Source organism: Hyla sarda, chromosome 4 (genome assembly GCF_029499605.1).
Source record: "Hyla sarda isolate aHylSar1 chromosome 4, aHylSar1.hap1, whole genome shotgun sequence".
Taxonomy (NCBI): Eukaryota; Metazoa; Chordata; class Amphibia; order Anura; family Hylidae; genus Hyla; species Hyla sarda.
This window is the reverse complement of record NC_079192.1, coordinates 287,288,785-287,307,866: the sequence shown is the minus strand read 5'-3', so window position 1 is coordinate 287,307,866 and position 19,082 is coordinate 287,288,785. Positions and strand designations below refer to the sequence as shown.

At 41.2% G+C, this 19,082-nt stretch overlaps 1 protein-coding gene across 6 annotated transcripts in view; it reads left to right on the top strand.

The window, feature by feature from the left end:
* The window catches only part of OTOGL (otogelin like), a 200,561-nt gene extending 182,326 nt beyond the window's left edge, over window positions 1-18,235 (top strand). For all 6 annotated transcript variants that reach the window (XM_056574456.1, XM_056574455.1, XM_056574457.1 and 3 more), the window contains 2 exons: window positions 16,349-16,428; window positions 17,496-18,235. In XM_056574456.1, coding sequence (XP_056430431.1) covers window positions 16,349-16,428; window positions 17,496-17,696 — 281 coding nt within the window. In that variant the 3' untranslated portion in view covers window positions 17,697-18,235. The remainder of the gene's footprint in view (window positions 1-16,348; window positions 16,429-17,495) is intronic.
* The last annotated feature ends 847 nt before the right edge of the window (window positions 18,236-19,082 follow it).

Sequence of the window (19,082 nt, the reverse complement as noted above, 5' to 3'; positions counted from 1 at the left end):
ATCAAAAATATAATAAATTGTCTAAAACAATGTTAATGCATATCCTACTAAAATTACAATTTGTGCTATCACAAAGTTTTTAAAGGGGCTATCGAAATATTGGACCTGAAGACTAGGAATGTAGGTGTAGCAGTTGCTGGAGATTTTAAATTAGTCTTTGAGCAGTCAGATAGCTTTGGGACTTCTCTTGCTGTTATTTCCATTCTCTTCAGCATGAAGGGCCTTTTATTTAAAATTCTGGGGATAAGCCATACATTTTAAAAGCCTAGATAACCCCTTTAAAAAGACTTTTGTAGACCAGACAGGGGTTGTCCAGGATTAGAATTTTTTCTTTCTTTCTGTTTTTTCTACCAGAAACAGCACCACCATGGGCTATATCTAGTCCTATTTGTGTAAATGAGGCTGAACTGCAACACCACCCACATCAAATAGAGAAGCATGACACTGTTCTTGTCAGGGAACAGTTAAAGGGGTATTCCAGGCAAAAACTTTTTTTTATATATCAACTGGCTCCGGAAAGTTAAACAGATTTGTAAATTACTTCTATTAAAAAATCTTAATCCTTCCAATAGTTATTAGCTTCTGAAGTTGAGTTGCTGTTTTCTTTCTAACTGCTTTCTGATGACTCACATCCCGGGAGCTGTCCAGCTCCTGTGGGGATATTCTTCCATCATGCAAGGGATATTCTCCCATCATGCACAGCTCCCGTGACGTGACATCATCATTGAGCAGTTAGACAGAAAACTTCAGAAGCTACCGTATATACTCGAGTATAAGCCGACCCGAGTATAAGCCGAGACCCCTAATTTCAACCCAAAATCCCAGGAAAAGTTATTGACTCGAGTATAAGCCTAGGGTGGGAAATACATCATCCCCCCCTGTCATCATCCAGACCCGTCATTAACATCCTCATCATCATCACCGCCTGTCATCATCCAGACCCTCATCATCATCACCTGTCATCATCCCCTTGTCATCATCCCACACATCCCCCCTTCATCATCCCCTTGTCATCATCCCCACCCCCCTTCATCATCCCCTTGTCATCATCCCCACCCCCCTTCCTCATCCCCTTGTAATCATCCCACACCCCCCCTTCATCATCCCCTTGTCATCATCCCCACCCCCCTTCATCATCGGACCCCCCCTTCATCATCCTCTTGTTATCATCCCACACCCCCCCTTCATCATCCTCTTGTCATCATCCGCCCTCAGTGGTCTTCAACCTGCGGACCTCCAGAGGTTTCAAAACTACAACTCCCAGCAAGCCCGGGCAGCCATCGGCTGTCCGGGCTTGCTGGGAGTTGTAGTTTTGAAACCTCCGGAGGTCCGCAGGTTGAAGACCACTGCGGCCTTCGACATCATCCAGCCCCCTCTCACCCCCTTTAGTTCTGTACAGTACTCGCCTCCGCTCGGCGCTGGTCCGGTGCTGCAGGACTGTCCGGAGAGGAGGTGGTCTGGTGGGATAGTGGTTCCGGGCTGCTATCTTCACCGGGGGCGCCTCTTCTCCGCGCTTCGGGCCCAGAATAGAGGCGTTGCCTTGACAATGACGCAGAAGTACGTTGGCAATGAACGTACCTCTGCGTCGTTGTCAAGGCAACGTGACTATTCTGGGGCCGGGCCCGAAGCGCTTAGAAGAGGCCTCCCCGGTGAAGATAGCAGCCCGGAACCACTATCCCACCGGACCACCTCCTCTCCGGACAGTCCTGCAGCACCGGACCAGCGCCGAGCGGAGGTGAGTACTGTACAGAACTAAAGGGGGTGAGAGGGGGCTGGATGATGTCGAAGGCCGCAGTGGTCTTCAACCTGCGGACCTCCGGAGGTTTCAAAACTACAACTCCCAGCAAGCCCGGACAGCCGAGTTGTAGTTTTGAAACCTCTGGAGGTCCGCAGGTTGAAGACCACTGCGGGTGGAGAGTTCACTCGAGTATAAGCCGAGGGGGGTGTTTTCAGCACGAAAAATATATGCGGTAATAACTATTGGAAGGATTAAGATTTTTTAATAGAAGTAATTTACAAATCTATTTAACTTTCCGGAGCCAGTTGATATATATATAAAAAAAAGTTTTTGCCTGGAATATCCCTTTAATTATTTTTTAATCCTGCACAACTACTTTAATGATTACCCAATTAATGTTAACGTAATTACCGTACTCATCCCTATTGGGGGTTAAATTATATAAGATCTAGACCCACACTAAAAATATTTTGATAACAAATGTAATTTCTTTTGTAATGGCAGTACTTGTAAATGATTGGATACATGTCCTATAACATTGGATACAAAAAGACCCAGAAAGTCAATGTTATACTTCAGAAAAAAAACTACTTTTAAAGCTAAAAAAATATTTGTAACATGCTACTTTATCTGCTAATAAAACAATAACTAAAAGCATGTGCTCTGTGGGTAGGACAATATACTGTGGCTTGCAAATGTAAGGGTTGTAACGGGCAAGACTTAATGAAGCTTGATTAAATGCATGCAGAGTCAGTCCATGTATTTAATTCTTACCTTGCCATTACCTCTCTGCAATTTAACGTTGTAAATATTTCCATGGCTGCAGCTGTAAGTCAGGAACGTCTGGTGCGATCTCTTACGATACACTGTAAATTGAGCATGTCTTAAATTTTGATATGGCATTTGAAGACAAGAGATATTGCTTGGCAGTGTAAGAATTAATGAACATGTTATTTGTGTAAAAATGTTTAATTTGACAAAAATCTTATATTCCTAACAATTCTGCCAGGTTCTGGAATGGGTGTATTACCCTTTACCATTACCCCCGTAGTTCCTACTGCTAAAATAAATTGTGAACCAGGTACTATTATTATTTCATGCATTTCACTGTACTTTTCTGACTGTAATAGCTGATGGCAGTTTATGAAACAAATGAGCTTTGTGGGGCTATCGTACAGCTGTATTAAACATATTTTACCCATCTTGCACTGCATAGAAATCAAAAATCTTGCAAAGGGTAATAGAAATCCGCATGCAGTTAACAAAAATAAAACTCTGCATGTATTTGTTTATCTTTGTATTGATGCATGTTCTTTTTACAATATCTTTAGTAAATATTTGGTAATTCTTGTCATTCCTGCAAATGATAAATATATATGCTGCACTAGTTTGACACCTCTACAATATGGGCATAAAACTGTTTACATCTTTATTTGTCCAGATCACCTACAGCAACGTAAATGACTTATTTAACCAAAAACATTAAAGAGGTTATCCAGGAAAAAACCTTTTTTTTTTTTTTTTATATATCAACTGGCTCCAGAAAGTTAAACAGATTTGTAAATTACTTCTATAAAAAATCTTAATCCTTTCAGTACTAATGAGCTGCTGAAGTTGAGTTGTTCTTTTCTGTCAGGCAAGAGTGCTCCCTGCTGACACCTCTGTCTGTCTCAGGAACTGTCCAGAGTAGGAGCAAATCCCCATAGCAAACCACTTGCTCTAACTCTGGACAGTTCCTAAGACAGACAGAGTTTTCAGCAGAGGGCACTGTTGTCAGACAGAAAAGAACAACTCAACTTCAGTATAAGTACTGGAAGGATTTAGATATTTTAGTACAAGTAATTTACAATCTGTTTAACTTTCTGGAGCCAATTGATATGAACAAAAAAATGTTGAACTCTTATTTGCTACATTTTCTGTGCACTGCTCCTATCCCAGAGAATGAGTGTGGCTGCCCAGAGGAAGGCAACAATGCTATATGCTCACTACATTTTCTTTGAGCCTGGCCCAGTGAATATTAACCCCTTAAGGACCAGGCCATTTTACACCTTAGGACCGGAGCGTTTTTTGAACATCTGACCACTGTCACTTTAAACATTTATAACTCTGGGATGCTTTAACCTATCATTCTGATTCCGAGATTGTTTTTTCGTGACATATTCTACTTTTTGTTATTGGTAAAATTTTGTCGATACTTAGTGAAAAATTCAAAAATTTGATGAAAAAATAGAAAATTTTGCATTTTTCTAACTTTGAAGCTCTCTGCTTGTAAGGAAAATGGATATTCCAAATAAAAAAAAAATTTATTCACATATACAATATGTCTACTTTATGATTGCATCATAAAACTGACGTGATTTTACTTTTGGAAGACACCAGAGGGCTTCAAAGCTCAGCAGCAATTTTCCAATTTTTCACAAAATTTTCAAAGTCACTATTTTTTAGGGACCAGTTCAGGTTTGAAGTGGATTTGAAGGGTCTTCATATTAGAAATACCCCACAAATGACCCCATTATAAAAGCTGCACCCCCCAAAGTATTCAAAATGACGTTCAGTCAGCGTTTTAACCCTTTAGGTGTTTCACAGGAATAGCAGCAAAGTGAAGGAGAAAATTCAAAATCTTCATTTTTTACACTCGCATGTTCTTGTAGACCCAATTTTTCAATTTTTACAAGGGGTAGAAGGAGAAAATGTATACTTATATTTGTAACCCAATTTCTCTCGAGTAAGCACATACCTCATATGTCTATGTAAAGTGTTCGGCGGAGGGAATTTTGGAGAGTACGTTTTTCTGAAATGGTTTTTGGGGGGCATGTTGCATTTAGGAAGCCCCTATGGTACCAGAACAGCAAAAAATCCCCACATGGCATACCATTTTGGAAACTAGACCCCTTGGGGAACATAACAAGGGGTAAAGTGATCCTTAATACCCCACAGGTGTTTCACGACTTTTGCATATGTAAAAAATGTATATTTTTTTTCACTAAAATGTGTGTTTCCCCCCCCAAATTTCACATTTCTGCAAGGGTTAATAGCAGAAAATACCCCCCAAAATTTGTAACCCCATCTCTTCTGAGTATGAAGGTACCCCATAAGGGGACCTGAAGTGCACTATGGGCGAACTACAATGCTCAGAAGAGAAGGAGTCACATTTGGTTTTTGGACAGCAAATTTTGCTCGGGGGACATGTTGCATTTAGGAAGCCCCTATGGTGCCAGGACAGCAAAATAACCCCCACATGGCATACCATTTTGGAAACTAGACCCCTTGAGGAACGTAACAAGGTGTACAGTGAACATTTACCCCCCACTGGTGTCTGTCAGATCTTTGGAACAGTGGGCTGTACAAAATTTTTAATTTGCACAGTCCACTGTTCCAAAGATCTGTCAGACACCAGTGGGGTGTAAATTATCACTGCACCCCTCATTACATTCCGTGAGGGGTGTAGTTTCCAAAATGGGGTCACATTTGCATTACAAATTTTGGGGGGCTTTTTTTCCCTTTTACCTCTTCTCAATATGAACAGTATAGGGCAACACCAGCGTGTTAGTGTAAAACATTTATTTTTTTACACTAACATGCTGTTGTAGACCCCAACTTCACCTTTTCATAAGGGGTTAAAGGAGAAAAAGCCCCCTAAAATTTGTAACACAATTTCTCCCGAGTACGGCGATACCCCATATGTGACCCTAAACTGTTGCCTTGAAATACGACAGGGCTCCGAGGTGAGAGCGCCATGTGCATTTCAGGCCATAATTAGGGATTTGCATAGGGGTGGACATAGGGGTATTCTACGCCAGTGATTCCCAAACAAGGTGCCTCCAGCTGTTGCAAAACTCCCAGCATGCTTGGACAGTCAACGGCTGTCTTGCAATACTGGGAGTTGTTGTTTTGCAACAGCTGGAGGCTCCATTTTGGAAACAGTGGCGTACCAGACGTTTTTCATTTTTATTGGGGAGGGGGGCTGTGTAGGGGTATGTGTATATGTAGTGTTTTTTACTTTTTATTTTATTTTGTGTTAGTGTAGTGTAGTGTTTTTAGGGTACAGTCACATGGGCGGGGGATTACAGCGAGTTTCCCGCTGCGAGTTTGAGCTGCCGTGCAAAATTTGCTGCATCGCAAACTTGCAGCCTGATACTCACTGTAAGCCCCCTGCCCACGTGAATGTACCCTGTCCATTCAAAGGGGGGGACCTCCAGCTGTTGCAAAACTACAACTCCCAGCATGCACAGTTAATCAGTGCATGCTGGTAGTTATAATTTTGCAACAGCTGGAGGCACATGGGTTGGGAAACACTGAGTTAGGAAACAGACAATGTTTCCCAACCAGTGTGCCTCCAGTTGTTGCAAAACCACAACTCCCAAACATTCTCAGGCATGCTGGAAGTAATAGTTTGGCAACATCTTTAGAGCCAGATGTTGCCGAACTACAACTCCCAGCATGCTTGGAGTTGTAGTTTTGCAACATCTGGAGGACTACAGTTTGCAGACCACTAATACAGTGGTTCCCAATCTGTGCCCTTCCAGATGTTGCAAAACTACAACTCCCAGTATGCCAAAACTGTCCAGGCATGCTGGGAGTTGTAGTTCTGCAACATATGAAGGGCCAGATGTTACAGAACTACAACTCCCAGCATGCCTGGACATTAAGGGCATGCTGAGGATGTGTAGTTTTGCAACATCTGGAAGGGCACAGTGGTCTCCAAACTGTGGACCTCCAGATGTTGTAAAACTGCAACTCCCAGCATGCCCAGATGCCAAGGGCTGGCTGGGCATGCTGGTAGTTGTAGTATACAGGGTCCCATTACAGCAATGCATGTCGCTTTACGGCGACGTGCATTGCTGTAAAAGTACCGACCGCGGCTGAAGAGGAACTCACCTGTCGCCGCCGCCGCTGTCTTCATCGCCGGGATCCGGGTCTTCAGGGATGAGGTAAGTACCGGGGCCGGGCCCCAGCACTCCCCTGTCCCCTGCCTTGTCCTCCGGTCTTCCTCCCGTCCTCTCCGGACTTCAAGGGACCGGGCAGGGCGGGAGGAAGTAACCGCCCCCCCCCCCCTTGCGATTGGTCGGTTAGTTAACCGACGGATTGCAGGGGATAGGAGGAGGTGGCAGGCTTGCCACCTCGCTCCTAGCATTCAGCGTGGTCCTGGCTGTCTGTGACATCCAGGATCATGCAAAATTACCGGGCGGTCGGGTCCCAGAGACCCGATCAGCCCGGTATCGCCGCAGATCGCAAGGGCAATTTCCCTTGCGATTTGCGGCAATCTCCGACATGGGGGGCCTACATGGCCCCCCTCGGCGTTTACCCTGGATGCCTGCTGAAGGATTTCAGCAGGCATCCGGTTCCGATCTCTGCCCGGCGAGCGGCAGAGACCGGAAATACAACAGGACTTTCTCTAACGTCCTTGGGCATTAAAGCCCAGTTAGCGGGGACGTTAGAGAACGTCCTATGTCCTAAAGAGGTTAACTGAACAAAGCATACCCTGTACATACATACAGCATAACTTACCTTTGGGTCACTCATTATACTAGAGCAGGAACTCCTGCTTTTGACGGGAGTCCTTGCCTATTACTGTACTTTCTTTGGTGCTATATGCCAATAGAATAGGACAACACAAAGAGTACATACAGTAGCAGGAACTCCTGTCAAAGATGAGTCCCTGCTCCTGTACAGTGAAGATGGCAATGGTGTATGCATTGCTGCTTACACTGCATTTGTTAGTTAATTGGAGCAAATTTACCTGAAACAAATTGTGGGAGAGTCACTCATCTATAACCCTCACTTGTCAGAAGAGACAAAGTTCTTACTTTCCATCCAGGTAGGAACTGAATGGAAAGGTATTTGGGAAGTTCTATTCAAGTCTGTGACTGCCACCATAGCACCAATAGTCTGGAAAGGATGGCCACTTCTTCCTTCAAGCTCTGCTAGGGGCAAAAAATTCCTCTTCCACCTGTGAGGCAGTCATTACATTTTGGGAAATTCAGTTTACGTGCACTGAATACATGATTTTTGTGCTGTGTTGGAATTTTTTTCCATACCTCCCTTTATTGTATTTGCTCATACTTGCCTTGGAGTTTACTTATCTCATGTGGACCCTAGATAAAATAATACCCTTTTAATTGTACATTTAATTTAATTGTACATCGCTGAGGCATAATTCCTGGCAGTTTCAATTCAGTTTTTTAAAGCTCTTTTAACCCAGCAATTTTATATTTTGTTTTTGTTGAGTTTAAGCTGGTTGAAATTAGGCAAAGCAATTGGCAGCTGACAGAAAAATTCCCTCTTTCACCACATTTGTCAGAAGTACTGATATTCTTTGCTATCTGGGAGCGTGTGGGGGAAATGACATAAACACAAATATTTTTTTTGTCCTGTGAAATGTAATAAAATAATAAAAAATCACTTTCCTCCCCTCATAGCCTCCGGTATCAGGGCACACTGTCTATGGCCGGTCTCCTTTGACATTCGGTTGCCTCAAAACCTGTCAAAACTGCAGACTAGGACGTCACAGAGCCGCTCAGTCAATCATTGGCCTAAGTGGTGTCCATCCAGTGATTGGCGAGTAGCACTAGAATAGAGTCACTGGCCGCCGACAGATCACCCTGATAAGAGGCTATGAGGGAATCAGGAAGCTGACTTAAAGGTTTTATTGTTTTATTAGACAGTCTGGGAACAGTAGTAAAATAAAAAAACACTAGACAACCCTTTAATGGTATTGTTTTCATTACATTGTCCAACATTCACAATAGTGAAGAAATCTTATGCTAAGACAAACAAATTGCAATCAGTTAAAACTGTTTTTCTACTATCATAACAATGTTGACATTTGTTCTTAAAGGGAGTCTGTCAGCTATATTGCAAACACCATTGAATAGTTGTTAGGGTATAAAAGCAAACTGTACCTTTACTAGAGCTGATGGTTGTCATCAAACTTTTAAAATCATCTTTTTTTTCTCAGCCAAGTGTCAAGGAGGTGGAGCCAAGCTAGTCAAGTCCCATAGCTTGAATGCCTCCCCACTTCCCCTCACCTCCCAGCCCCTCCTTGATTGATGTACAAGATTTATATGTCAATAAAGTAGGGGATATTAGGTGGGTGCAAGTTAGTAAGCATGTCAGGCGTGCGAGTAGGTGTGCCAAGCTCCACCATCTTGACAATTGGCTGAAAAATAAAAAGGCAACTGTATAAGGTAACCAGTGCCACCATCAGCTCCAGGAATGGTACAGTTTGCTTTTATATCTTACCAGCTATTTATAGAATCTGCAGCTCTTACAGCTGACAGATTCCCATTACTAGTTCCATTGGCAACTCTAAAGCTCACCATACACAGTAGATACCTGTCTGCTGAATGAGCATTTAAAAGACAGCTACTTTTCCTGATCTTCCTGTACACTCAGTTTGGCTGAGTGTGCATGTGTTCTTGAGGAGAATTAACTACCTGATGTTTATCCCCCCCCCCCATACAAATTAGATGGTCAGCCAGTATCTCTGACTGTTTCAGCTGACATCTAATGTATATGTCCAGCTTTAGACATATTTTATTTGTCCTGTTTGATTATGTCACATTGTTTTGGGTAAGACAAACAGTTGTTTCCCCTGTATAATTTCATGTTTTGTCTATATGTCTATAGTTTACATTACATTAGGTGCTCTATATGCACATATTATCCTTTATTTGTAATGCTTTTGTGAGCTTCTAATTAAAACATAATAAATCAATTGACATCACTCCATGGATCACTGAGCTAGGTATTTTGTACTGAGCAGGAAATCTGGCCTGTAAATGACCTTCAAACATATGAATTGTTCATCCCACACAATAAGGGAGGATATAATAAAGTAAAAAAACACTGTGGCAGTGACTTGGTGTCTGGAATTTATGGGGGAGGTGTTAATTTAGTAAATGTCACAATATTCTATGTAAGAATGCTTTCAGGCAACATCAAAATAAGCACATTAAATTCTGCAAATCAATCTTTTCATTTTGGAAATTGGCATCGGACAATGAAAGTGTCCACTGACATCACATTTTTGACAGATGATGATGGGACATCTGTGAACAACAGTGCAACATCAATATCAGCAGGAATATTTCAAACAAATTTTTTTTATGCCAGAAACTAAACAAAATCACAACCAGTATAAACAGATATGAGAATGACCTAATTTGTCAAATAAACCACAATACATGGGGAGGGGGGACCATAAAATGGCACCTTTGTGCCAGCATCCAACCCCCAGGCAACGATTCTTGTCTCAACACACACTAAGTTCTTAATAATGGACTTCACCTCTTTAGTGCCACTATCAAATGTGGCCACAATCCTTCCTGGCCACCCTGTCTGCCTCCTCTTTTGGGACCAATAGTTCTGTCCTATCTCTCTGCAGTGTTTTTTGATATGCCCTTTATAGGACATAATTATTATATTTCCATCTCAAAATCTTGATTTAAGGTCGAGAGCTTGTTTTTTAACAATTTTTTTTTTTTTTTTTTTTCCTATCCTCACATGATAGCCCTTAGGGATGTTTGCCCTAGGGGCCCTGGGTTAATGGCTACGCCAATCAAGAAGGCTGTTTGTTGGAAGACTGGTTTTTAGTCTTCCCATCTCATCATTTTTGATAAGAACTTGAATCTCCAACATGAATCTGAAGCCCAATGATTCAATGATGTTAGGAGAGTCGACAAATGCCTTCAACTTACATATCTTGCCATTCCAGATAATGAATACATCATCTATATACTGAGACCACAAGCCAATGTGTTTGGTTAACTGATGGTGTTCCTCAACGAACATGATAGACTCCTCCCATCAGCATATATCAGATTTACATACATGCTGGCACAGGAACTCCCCATCTCAGTCCCCCTGAGCTGGTGGAAGATACATCTATCAGATAGAAAATAGTTTTTGGTCAGTGTAAACTCTAAGGGGGGCATTTATCAAAGCATTTATTAGATTTTTATTGCTGCTTAAAATTGTCCTTTCTTTTTTCTGCGACTTCTTGCTTACCAAAGCAAAAAGTGATTTTTGACTTGCAGTGGTCAGAGATTTATCAAGTGCGAAAGTCACAAAAAAAGTCACTTGGCATAAAAAAACATACTAAATTTACTCCAGTTCAGACATGGAGCAGAAAAAGCCACTACCAAAGCAAAAAAAGAAAAATTGCTTACATGAAAGAAATTTATCAACAGGCTGAAACAGTTGATAAATAAATCTCAAATAAGCAAAAAAATTGTAGGAAAAAAATTACTAAAAAAGTAATACATAAGCAAACATTGATAAATGTCCCCCTAAGAGCCTAATGACATATTGGCTGTGGGCTTGGTATTGACACCCCCTACTGTTCAGGAAGAATTAAACCGCAGTAGGCCATAGATGGTGTGGAATGGGTCAGACCCTTCAATTTTTCATCTGTGTCTCGGGTGTATAAAGGCAATGTTACAACAAATGGTCTTAAAATGGTGTCAATATGTATTCCTACATTCTGGTAGATGTTACCAACACCAGAGACAATGGGTCTGCCCTTAAGGGGGAGATGCCCTTGTATATTTTTCCAATTTACCATATCTTGATCTATGGCCCTCTAAACAATATTTTTTTTAAATTTTTCATTTTTACAGTCTTATTCTAATACATTCATGAAACATATGTGGGGCTTAAAAGCACACCACTCCCTAAAATGAATTCCTTAAAGGACATCTGCAGCGTTACAAACACTTATCCCCCATCCTCAAGATAGGGGATAAGTGTTTGATCGCGGGGGGTCCGAACGCTGGGGGCCCTGGCGATCTCCTATACGGGGCAGCGGCTCTCCCGTGCAGGGGGCGTGCTAACCACAGCATGACGTTGCGGCCGGCACGCCTCCTCCATACATCTCTATGGGAGAGGCGGGGAGGCAACATTTGTGCCTCCCTGCATCCCCCATAGAACTATATGGGGACGGGGAGGAGACGGGGCGTCACCGTCGACCTCTATGTCGATGCTACGCGCCTTAGCGCTCACCATGAGCGCTTATGGCGGCGCCCCGTTAGGGAGATCGGGGGGGGGGGGCAGCGGTCGTACCCCCCGCGATCTAACACTTATCCCCTATCCTGTGGAGTGTAATGCCACTGTAGATGTCCTTTAAGGGGTGTAGTTTCTAAAATGGAGTTTGCTTCTTTGGCACCTCAACTCAACCCAAAATGGTAACTGAAAAGACAACCTAACAAGAAGAAGCCCCCCACCCAAAAAATAAATAAAAAATAAACATGGCAAATGTTAAATTCCAAAGCTCCAATGCTTATTCTTTCCGATTTTTTTAAATAAATTAGGGAGTTTTTCACAAATGATTGCTGAAGATATCAACTCAAGTTTACCACTAACATAAAATGCAACGTGTCACACAAAAGCAATCTCATAATCACTTGGATAAGTTAAACCATTATAAAGTTATAACTAGAGATGAGCGAACTTTGAGTAAATTCGATTCGTCACAAACTTCTCGGCTCGACAGTTGCTGACTTTTCCTGCATAAATTAGTTCAGCTTTCAGGTGCTCCGGTGGGCTGAAAAAGGTGGATACGGTCCTAGCAAAGAGTCTCCTAGGACTGTATCCACCTTTTCCAGCCCACGGGAGCACCTGAAAGCTGAACTAATTAATGCAGGATAAGTCATCAACTGCTGAGCCGAGAAGTTCGTGACAAATCGAATTTACTGTAAGTTCACTCATCTCTAGTTATAACCATAAAAACTGAGTCAGGTCAGATATTTAAAAAAATGTGCCTTCATCCTAAAGGGCAAATTGGCTGCATCCTTAAAGGGTTAACTAAAGCCCTATGCACTAACTGAAATCTGGACAAAATGCATGTTACTTGTTTTTCTCCAGCAGTGAAAACCAGAATATACAAAATAACAAAGTACTTTTGTTATTTAGTGCTCATTTCCCAAAAGTAATCTCACCTGTCTGAGCTCTTCTTCTGTTCCATTAACCAACATTCTAATCCATAGTTTTATAGAGAAACACCATTATTGCCACTTTACACCTGAAATTGAAGTAAATTTTAGCTGAAATATGTGTCAACTTAAAACATAGCCTTCACTGTATTCTTATTTTAGTGTTTCCCCACAACCCTTGTTTTTTTGTGTGTACAGTATTAAATAGATCATTGGTCATATAACAGCAAAATTATATTTAGTTGTACCTCTTGAATGTTTTCTAAATGCAATGATCATATGAACAGCTTATAAGCCACTTCTTTTATTTTCCATAGCTTTCTAACATTTAGATATTTTGTGTACATCTTAAAGGGGTTATTCAAAGATTAAAAGTTACCCTTATGCTAACTAGCTGGTCAATGGGTTCAGGAGACCAGAGTTAATAGAGTGGCAGTGTGCATGCTTTGCCACAGCTCCACTAAATATCTATGGTAGCCGAATTGAGCACTCAGCATTGTTCGGAAGTCCCATGGAGAGTATATTGAGTGGTGGTGTGGCATGCAGGCTGCAGTTTCATTTATTTTGGAGGCCTCCATTCTTGTGAATTGTGAAAATCCAACCCATTGGGTCCACATCGGATCCGCTAATTATCTCCTATCTAGATCTTAAATTCATAGTCATTTCTTGATACAAAAAAAAGTATTTTTCAAGATAAGGAGGTAACCATGTGGCCTCATTCCATCTTGATCACTGAACATGCAATGCTCATAAATAAAGGGAACACTAAGTTAACACTTTCTAGATCTGAATGAATGAACTAATCGTATGAAATGCTCGTCTTTACATAGTTGAATGTGCTGACACAAAAGTTATCAATGGAAATCAAATTTATCAACCCATGGAGGTCTGGATATGGAGTCACACTCAAAATTTAAGTGGAAAACTACACTACAGGCTGATCCAACTTTGATGTAATGTCCTTAAAACAAGTCAAAATGAGGCTCAGTAGTGTGTGTGGCCTCCATGTGCCCGTATGACCTCCCTACAATGCCTGGGCATGCTCCTGATGAGGTGGTGGATGGTGTCCTGAGGAGATGTCCTCCCAGACCTGGACTAAAGCATCCGCCAATTCCTGTACAGTCTGTGGTGCAACGGGGCATTGGTGGATGGAGCAAGACATGATGTACCAGATGTGCTAAATCGGATTCAGATCTGGGGAATGTGCGGGCCAGTCTATAGCATCAATGCCTTCCTCTTGCAGGAACTGCTGACACACTCTTGCCACATGAGGTCTAGCATTAGGAGGAACCCAGGGCCAACCGCATCAGCATATGGTCTCACAAAGGGGTCTGAGGATCTCATCTCGGTACCTAATGGCAGTCAGGCTACCTCTGGCAAGCACATGGAGGGCTGTGCGGCCCCCCAAAGAAATGCCACCCCACATCATTACTGACCCACCGCCAAACTGGTCATGCTGGAGGATGTTGCAGGCAGCAGAACGTTCTCCACGGCATCTCCAGACTCTGTCATGTCTGTCACATGTGCTCAGTGGGAACCTGCTTTCATCTGTGAAGAGCACAGGGTGCCAGTGGCGAATTTGCCACTCTTGTTCTCTGGCAAGTGCCAAACTTCCTGCACAGTGTTTGGCTGTAAGCACAACCCCCAGCTGTGGATGTTGGGCCCTCATACCACCCTCATGGAGTCTGTTTCTGACCATTTGAGTGGACACATGCACATTTGTGGCCTGCTGGAGGTCATTTTGCAGGGCTCTGGCAGTGCTCCTCCTTGCACAAAGGTGGAGGTAGCAGTCCTGCTGCTGGGTTGTTGCCCTCCTACGGCCTCCTTCACGTCTGGCCTGTCTCCTGGTAGCGCCTCCATGCTCTGGATACTACGCTGACAGACACAGCAAACCTTCTTGCCACAGCTTGCATTGATGTGCCATCCTGGATGAGCTGTACTACCTGAGCCACTTGTGTGGGTTGTATACTCCATATCATGCTACCTTTAGAGTGAAAGCACCGCCAGCATTCAAAAGTGACCAAAACATCAGCCACTCCTTTATTGGGGTGTCTTGCTTATTGCCTATAATTTCCACCTGTTGTCTGTTCCATTTGCACAACAGCATGTGAAATTGATTGTCAATCAGTGTTGCTTCCTGAGTGGACAGTGTGATTTCCCTGAAATGTGATTGACTTGGAGTTACATTGTGTTGTTTAAGTGTTTCCTTTATTTTTTGAGCAGTGTACAAAGCTTACAAATACAGGGTATATCAAAAAGGTAGGTGCAAAATTATAGCCTCTGTATTCATAACCGAGAGAACATAACACAAATTTATTAACATGAAAAGACACTACCCATCCAAGTTTCTCTATACACTAAAAATATTCAAAGTGATTTCCATTGGTGACTCGGCAGATATCTAGGTGGTAGTCCAGTTATGTCCAAACGTGTGCCAGCATATCCTCAGATATGGAGTCCACTGTCTGTGATGCATTGTCTCGGGTCATTCAGATACTGGCTGGTGGAGGGGGGGGGGTGAAGGGGGCAGGGCAGATACCCTGAGCACTTGATGGAGCCCCACTGAAAGAAGTTGCAGGCTGTTAGATCTGACATTCATGGAGGCAAGTGCAATACTGGTGAATTGTTGCTTTCGGCACTGCCGTACCAATGTTATGCTAGGGTTCAATTCGGGTATCAGTGTACATTCAAATGGAAATTTGAAGGTGTACCATCCTGCTGCTATAGGTAGATCAGCCAAACATAGTCATAAGTGGGATAAGTTATTCCTACATGTCCAGGTAGGAGTGGCCAGTGACAGTTTCCTCAGCAAAATAGAAGGGACTGCAGCCTTTGGGCCTGCTCTTTGTACAGAACACCTTTTATTTGGTTGAGACCCTCATGTGTACTATAGGGCCACATGGTTTTAGAGGGGCAAAGATTTAAAAGTAATATCAGGAAGTATTACTTTACTGAGAGAGTAGTGGATGCATGGAATAGCCTTCCTGCAGAAGTGGTCGCTGCAAATACAGTGAAGGAGTTTAAACATGCATGGGATAGGCATAAGGCTATCCTTCATATAAGATAGGGCCAGGGACTATTCATAGTATTCAGATTATTGGGCAGACTAGATGGGCCAAATGGTTCTTATCTGCCGACACATTCTATGTTTCTAAGCCCCAATTCTAACGTTGCAATTGACCTTCCCACTCACATGAAATGTTATTTTGGTTATAAATACCAAGGCTATAATCTTGCACCATGCTTTTTGAATTACCCTGTATTTGGTTTCTCCTGTGTGTCATATCTCTTCCAAATACAGGGGTGTCACAGTACATACAAACATATATTTGTGTTGAAAAAATACCATAGATAGGTCACAGCTATTTAAATCTAATAGAAAATCTAGGGACTAAAATGCAAAGTAAAACCTTAGGAATGAATCCAGTAAAATAATTGTACACAGATATTGCCTTTATTTACTAGTTTTGTTTATATGTATTATTTTGTGTTTACCTGTTAAGATTTATTGGTTGTAAATAATAAAAAAAATATTTAATGTAATTATGTTACATGCTAAGCCAATGGTAAAAAAAAAATACTATTATTATATGAATACTGGACTCTAAATCCATTGTTAAGTGTTTTTCTCTAAATAAGTGTAAAAAGTTCAACTTAAGATTGTTTAATATTTTTTTAGGCTCAAAGGAAGAAAAGATCTGTCAGAAAGTGTCAGTCAGAACCACTATACGAAAAAGTGACTGTTTTAGTCAATATCCTGTAAGTAGTATTGCAGTATTGATATCTCTTTTTTTAATGTAAAATGAGACATGAGTAAAATGTAAAATGTAATGTAAAAAAGACAGCGAGTAAAACTAATTTACATAGTGAATATTCCAGTAAGGAAATATAGAGGAAAAAAAAGAGTGTTTCCATAAGAACACATTGATGGCCTATCCTTAAAGGGGTCATCCAGTAGAAAACAAAAGTCTTCAAATCAACTGGTGCCAGAAAGTTAAACAGATTTGTACATTTCTTCTATGTAAAAATCTTTATCCTTCCAGTACTTATCAGCTGCTGTATACTCCGCCAGTAATAGCCATCATGCAGCGATTTCCACCGCCGGCTATTAATAATTAATAATATTAATCCTTTAGATGCCTACTGGCAAAGTTAACAGCAACATCTAAATGGCAGTTAAAAGTCACATTGTTGGTGTAGTGGTTCCTAACAGACCGATCGCTGCAACGCGATCGCTGAAAGCTGGCCCATTGCTATGACATCCTGAGGCCTTCCACAGCTGCTGTTGATCTTCTACTGATAGAGCTTCCCTGTGGCAGGCTGTACCAATAGAGCACAGATCTCACAGGTTAAAGGGGTATTCCAGGCAAAACCTTTTTTTTATATATATCAACTGGCTCCGGAAAGTTAAACAGATTTGTAAATTACTTCTATTAAAAAATATTAATCCTTCCAATAGTTATTAGCTTCTGAAGTTTTCTGTCTAACTGCTCAATGATGATGTCACGTCCCGGGAGCTGTGCATGATGGGAGAATAGCCCCATAGGAACTGCACAGCTCCGGGGACGTGAGTCATCAGAGGGCAGTTAGACAGAAAACAACAACTCAACTTCAGAAGCTAATAACTATTGGAAGGATTAAGATTTTTTAATAGAAGTAATTTACAAATCTTCTGCTTATCTTTCCGGAGCCAGTTGATATATATATATATATATATATATAAAAAAAAAAGTTTTGGCCTGGAATACCCCTTTAAGCAAATATGCTGTTTGAATATCTAAATATGTACGTGTTTATATATTTACCGAGTTTGTTTTTTTTAACAGATCACTGTGGCTTCCTGTGATGGAAAATGTCCGTCAGCAACAATTTTTAATGTAAACATTGATAGCCATATAAGATTCTGTAAATGTTGCCGGGAAAATGGAGTACAGAATTTTACTGTGCCACTCTACTGCTCAGGAAATGGGACTGAAGTGATGTATGTCATTCAAGAACCACTGGACTGTTCATGCCAGTGGAATTAAACAGACTGGGATACAGCACAATACAGATCCTGTCCTAAGTACTCTATGCACTGAAAGCACACACTGTATTTATCCTGTGTCACTGATCAGCTGGGCTACACAATTCACATTTTGGCTACAGTATGCCTTACTATTTAAATCACGCAGTGTAGACTGTTTATAACTTCACCCCAAATTGTTTCTTAAGGTTAAATCCGTTTGCTAAAATGTTATACATTCCCAGGTGAAACTTTGAAAGTGAATTTTTGCAAAGATGGATCAGTATATTAAATCTTTGCATGTGTGACATTGCTCAAATGTATACTTGACTTATGGTGCATAATGCCGATTTGTACAGTATACCCTTTTTAAAACTGATCCCAAAGGTGCCATGATTTTTGTAACTGCTATGAATATTAATATGTTGTTTAGAGATCTATCTCATCATATTGTATCAGTAAGCCCGGCGGTATGTTTATGACTAATGACATGCAATACCCATAAAGCATTAAAATTTTTGTGTTTGTATATACTCGAAGGACAATGTATTATAATAAATGTAAAGCTAAAATCTTAAATTTATTGAGATTTTATTTCATAAAACACATTCCATTTCATATTTTTAAAAGAGTTATTTAATGATGTTTTAATATCAGTGTACGGACTTTATTACCTCGTAGCCCATGGATAGATAAAAATAGTGCTGGCCTCAAGAGTCAAGTTCACTATGAGGATTTGCTCCTTCTCTGGACAGTTTCTGAGAAGGACAGAGGTGGCAGCAGAGAGCAGGGTGTCTGGTTGGAAAGACTGCAAATAGGTAAAAAAGGAATTTTTCTTGCAGCGCTGGACCAAATATTATCTAAAGAGACCAAGCTCTTAAAGGGTATAATCGGGTAGCATTTATTATAAGCACGTCAACGCGTTTCTGGCCCAGAGTGGGCTCTTCATCAGGACAAGGTGCTAGTACAAAAGGTTGTAAAACACCGACATTATATACACACTGGACAGGCTTTTACGCAAAGTTTCCTTCAATCAAGGATTAAGGTATTCACAAACATCAGTTAAGTAATTGGCGTAACAACATTAAAAGTTAAAATGCATAAATTTACTATAACATGTATTAAAACCACATTCATAGTTAAAAAGGCTATAGTTGTACTCTATATTTACTATTACTAAGAACTGTTATTGCACTTTTATTGGTTAAAAAGAAGTATGTCTGATAGAATCAACGTACCCCTCACGTTTTTTGTGGAATTGCGTAAACGTAAAGCAACTTCCGGTGTAGGGGGTGTGAGAAAAATATATATATAAAATACTAATTGCAGCGAGAATGTATATAGCACAGAGTTTGGGATAATGGTAGTGATAGGCACTAAAAATGTGCCATTTTACTTCGCTGCCAGT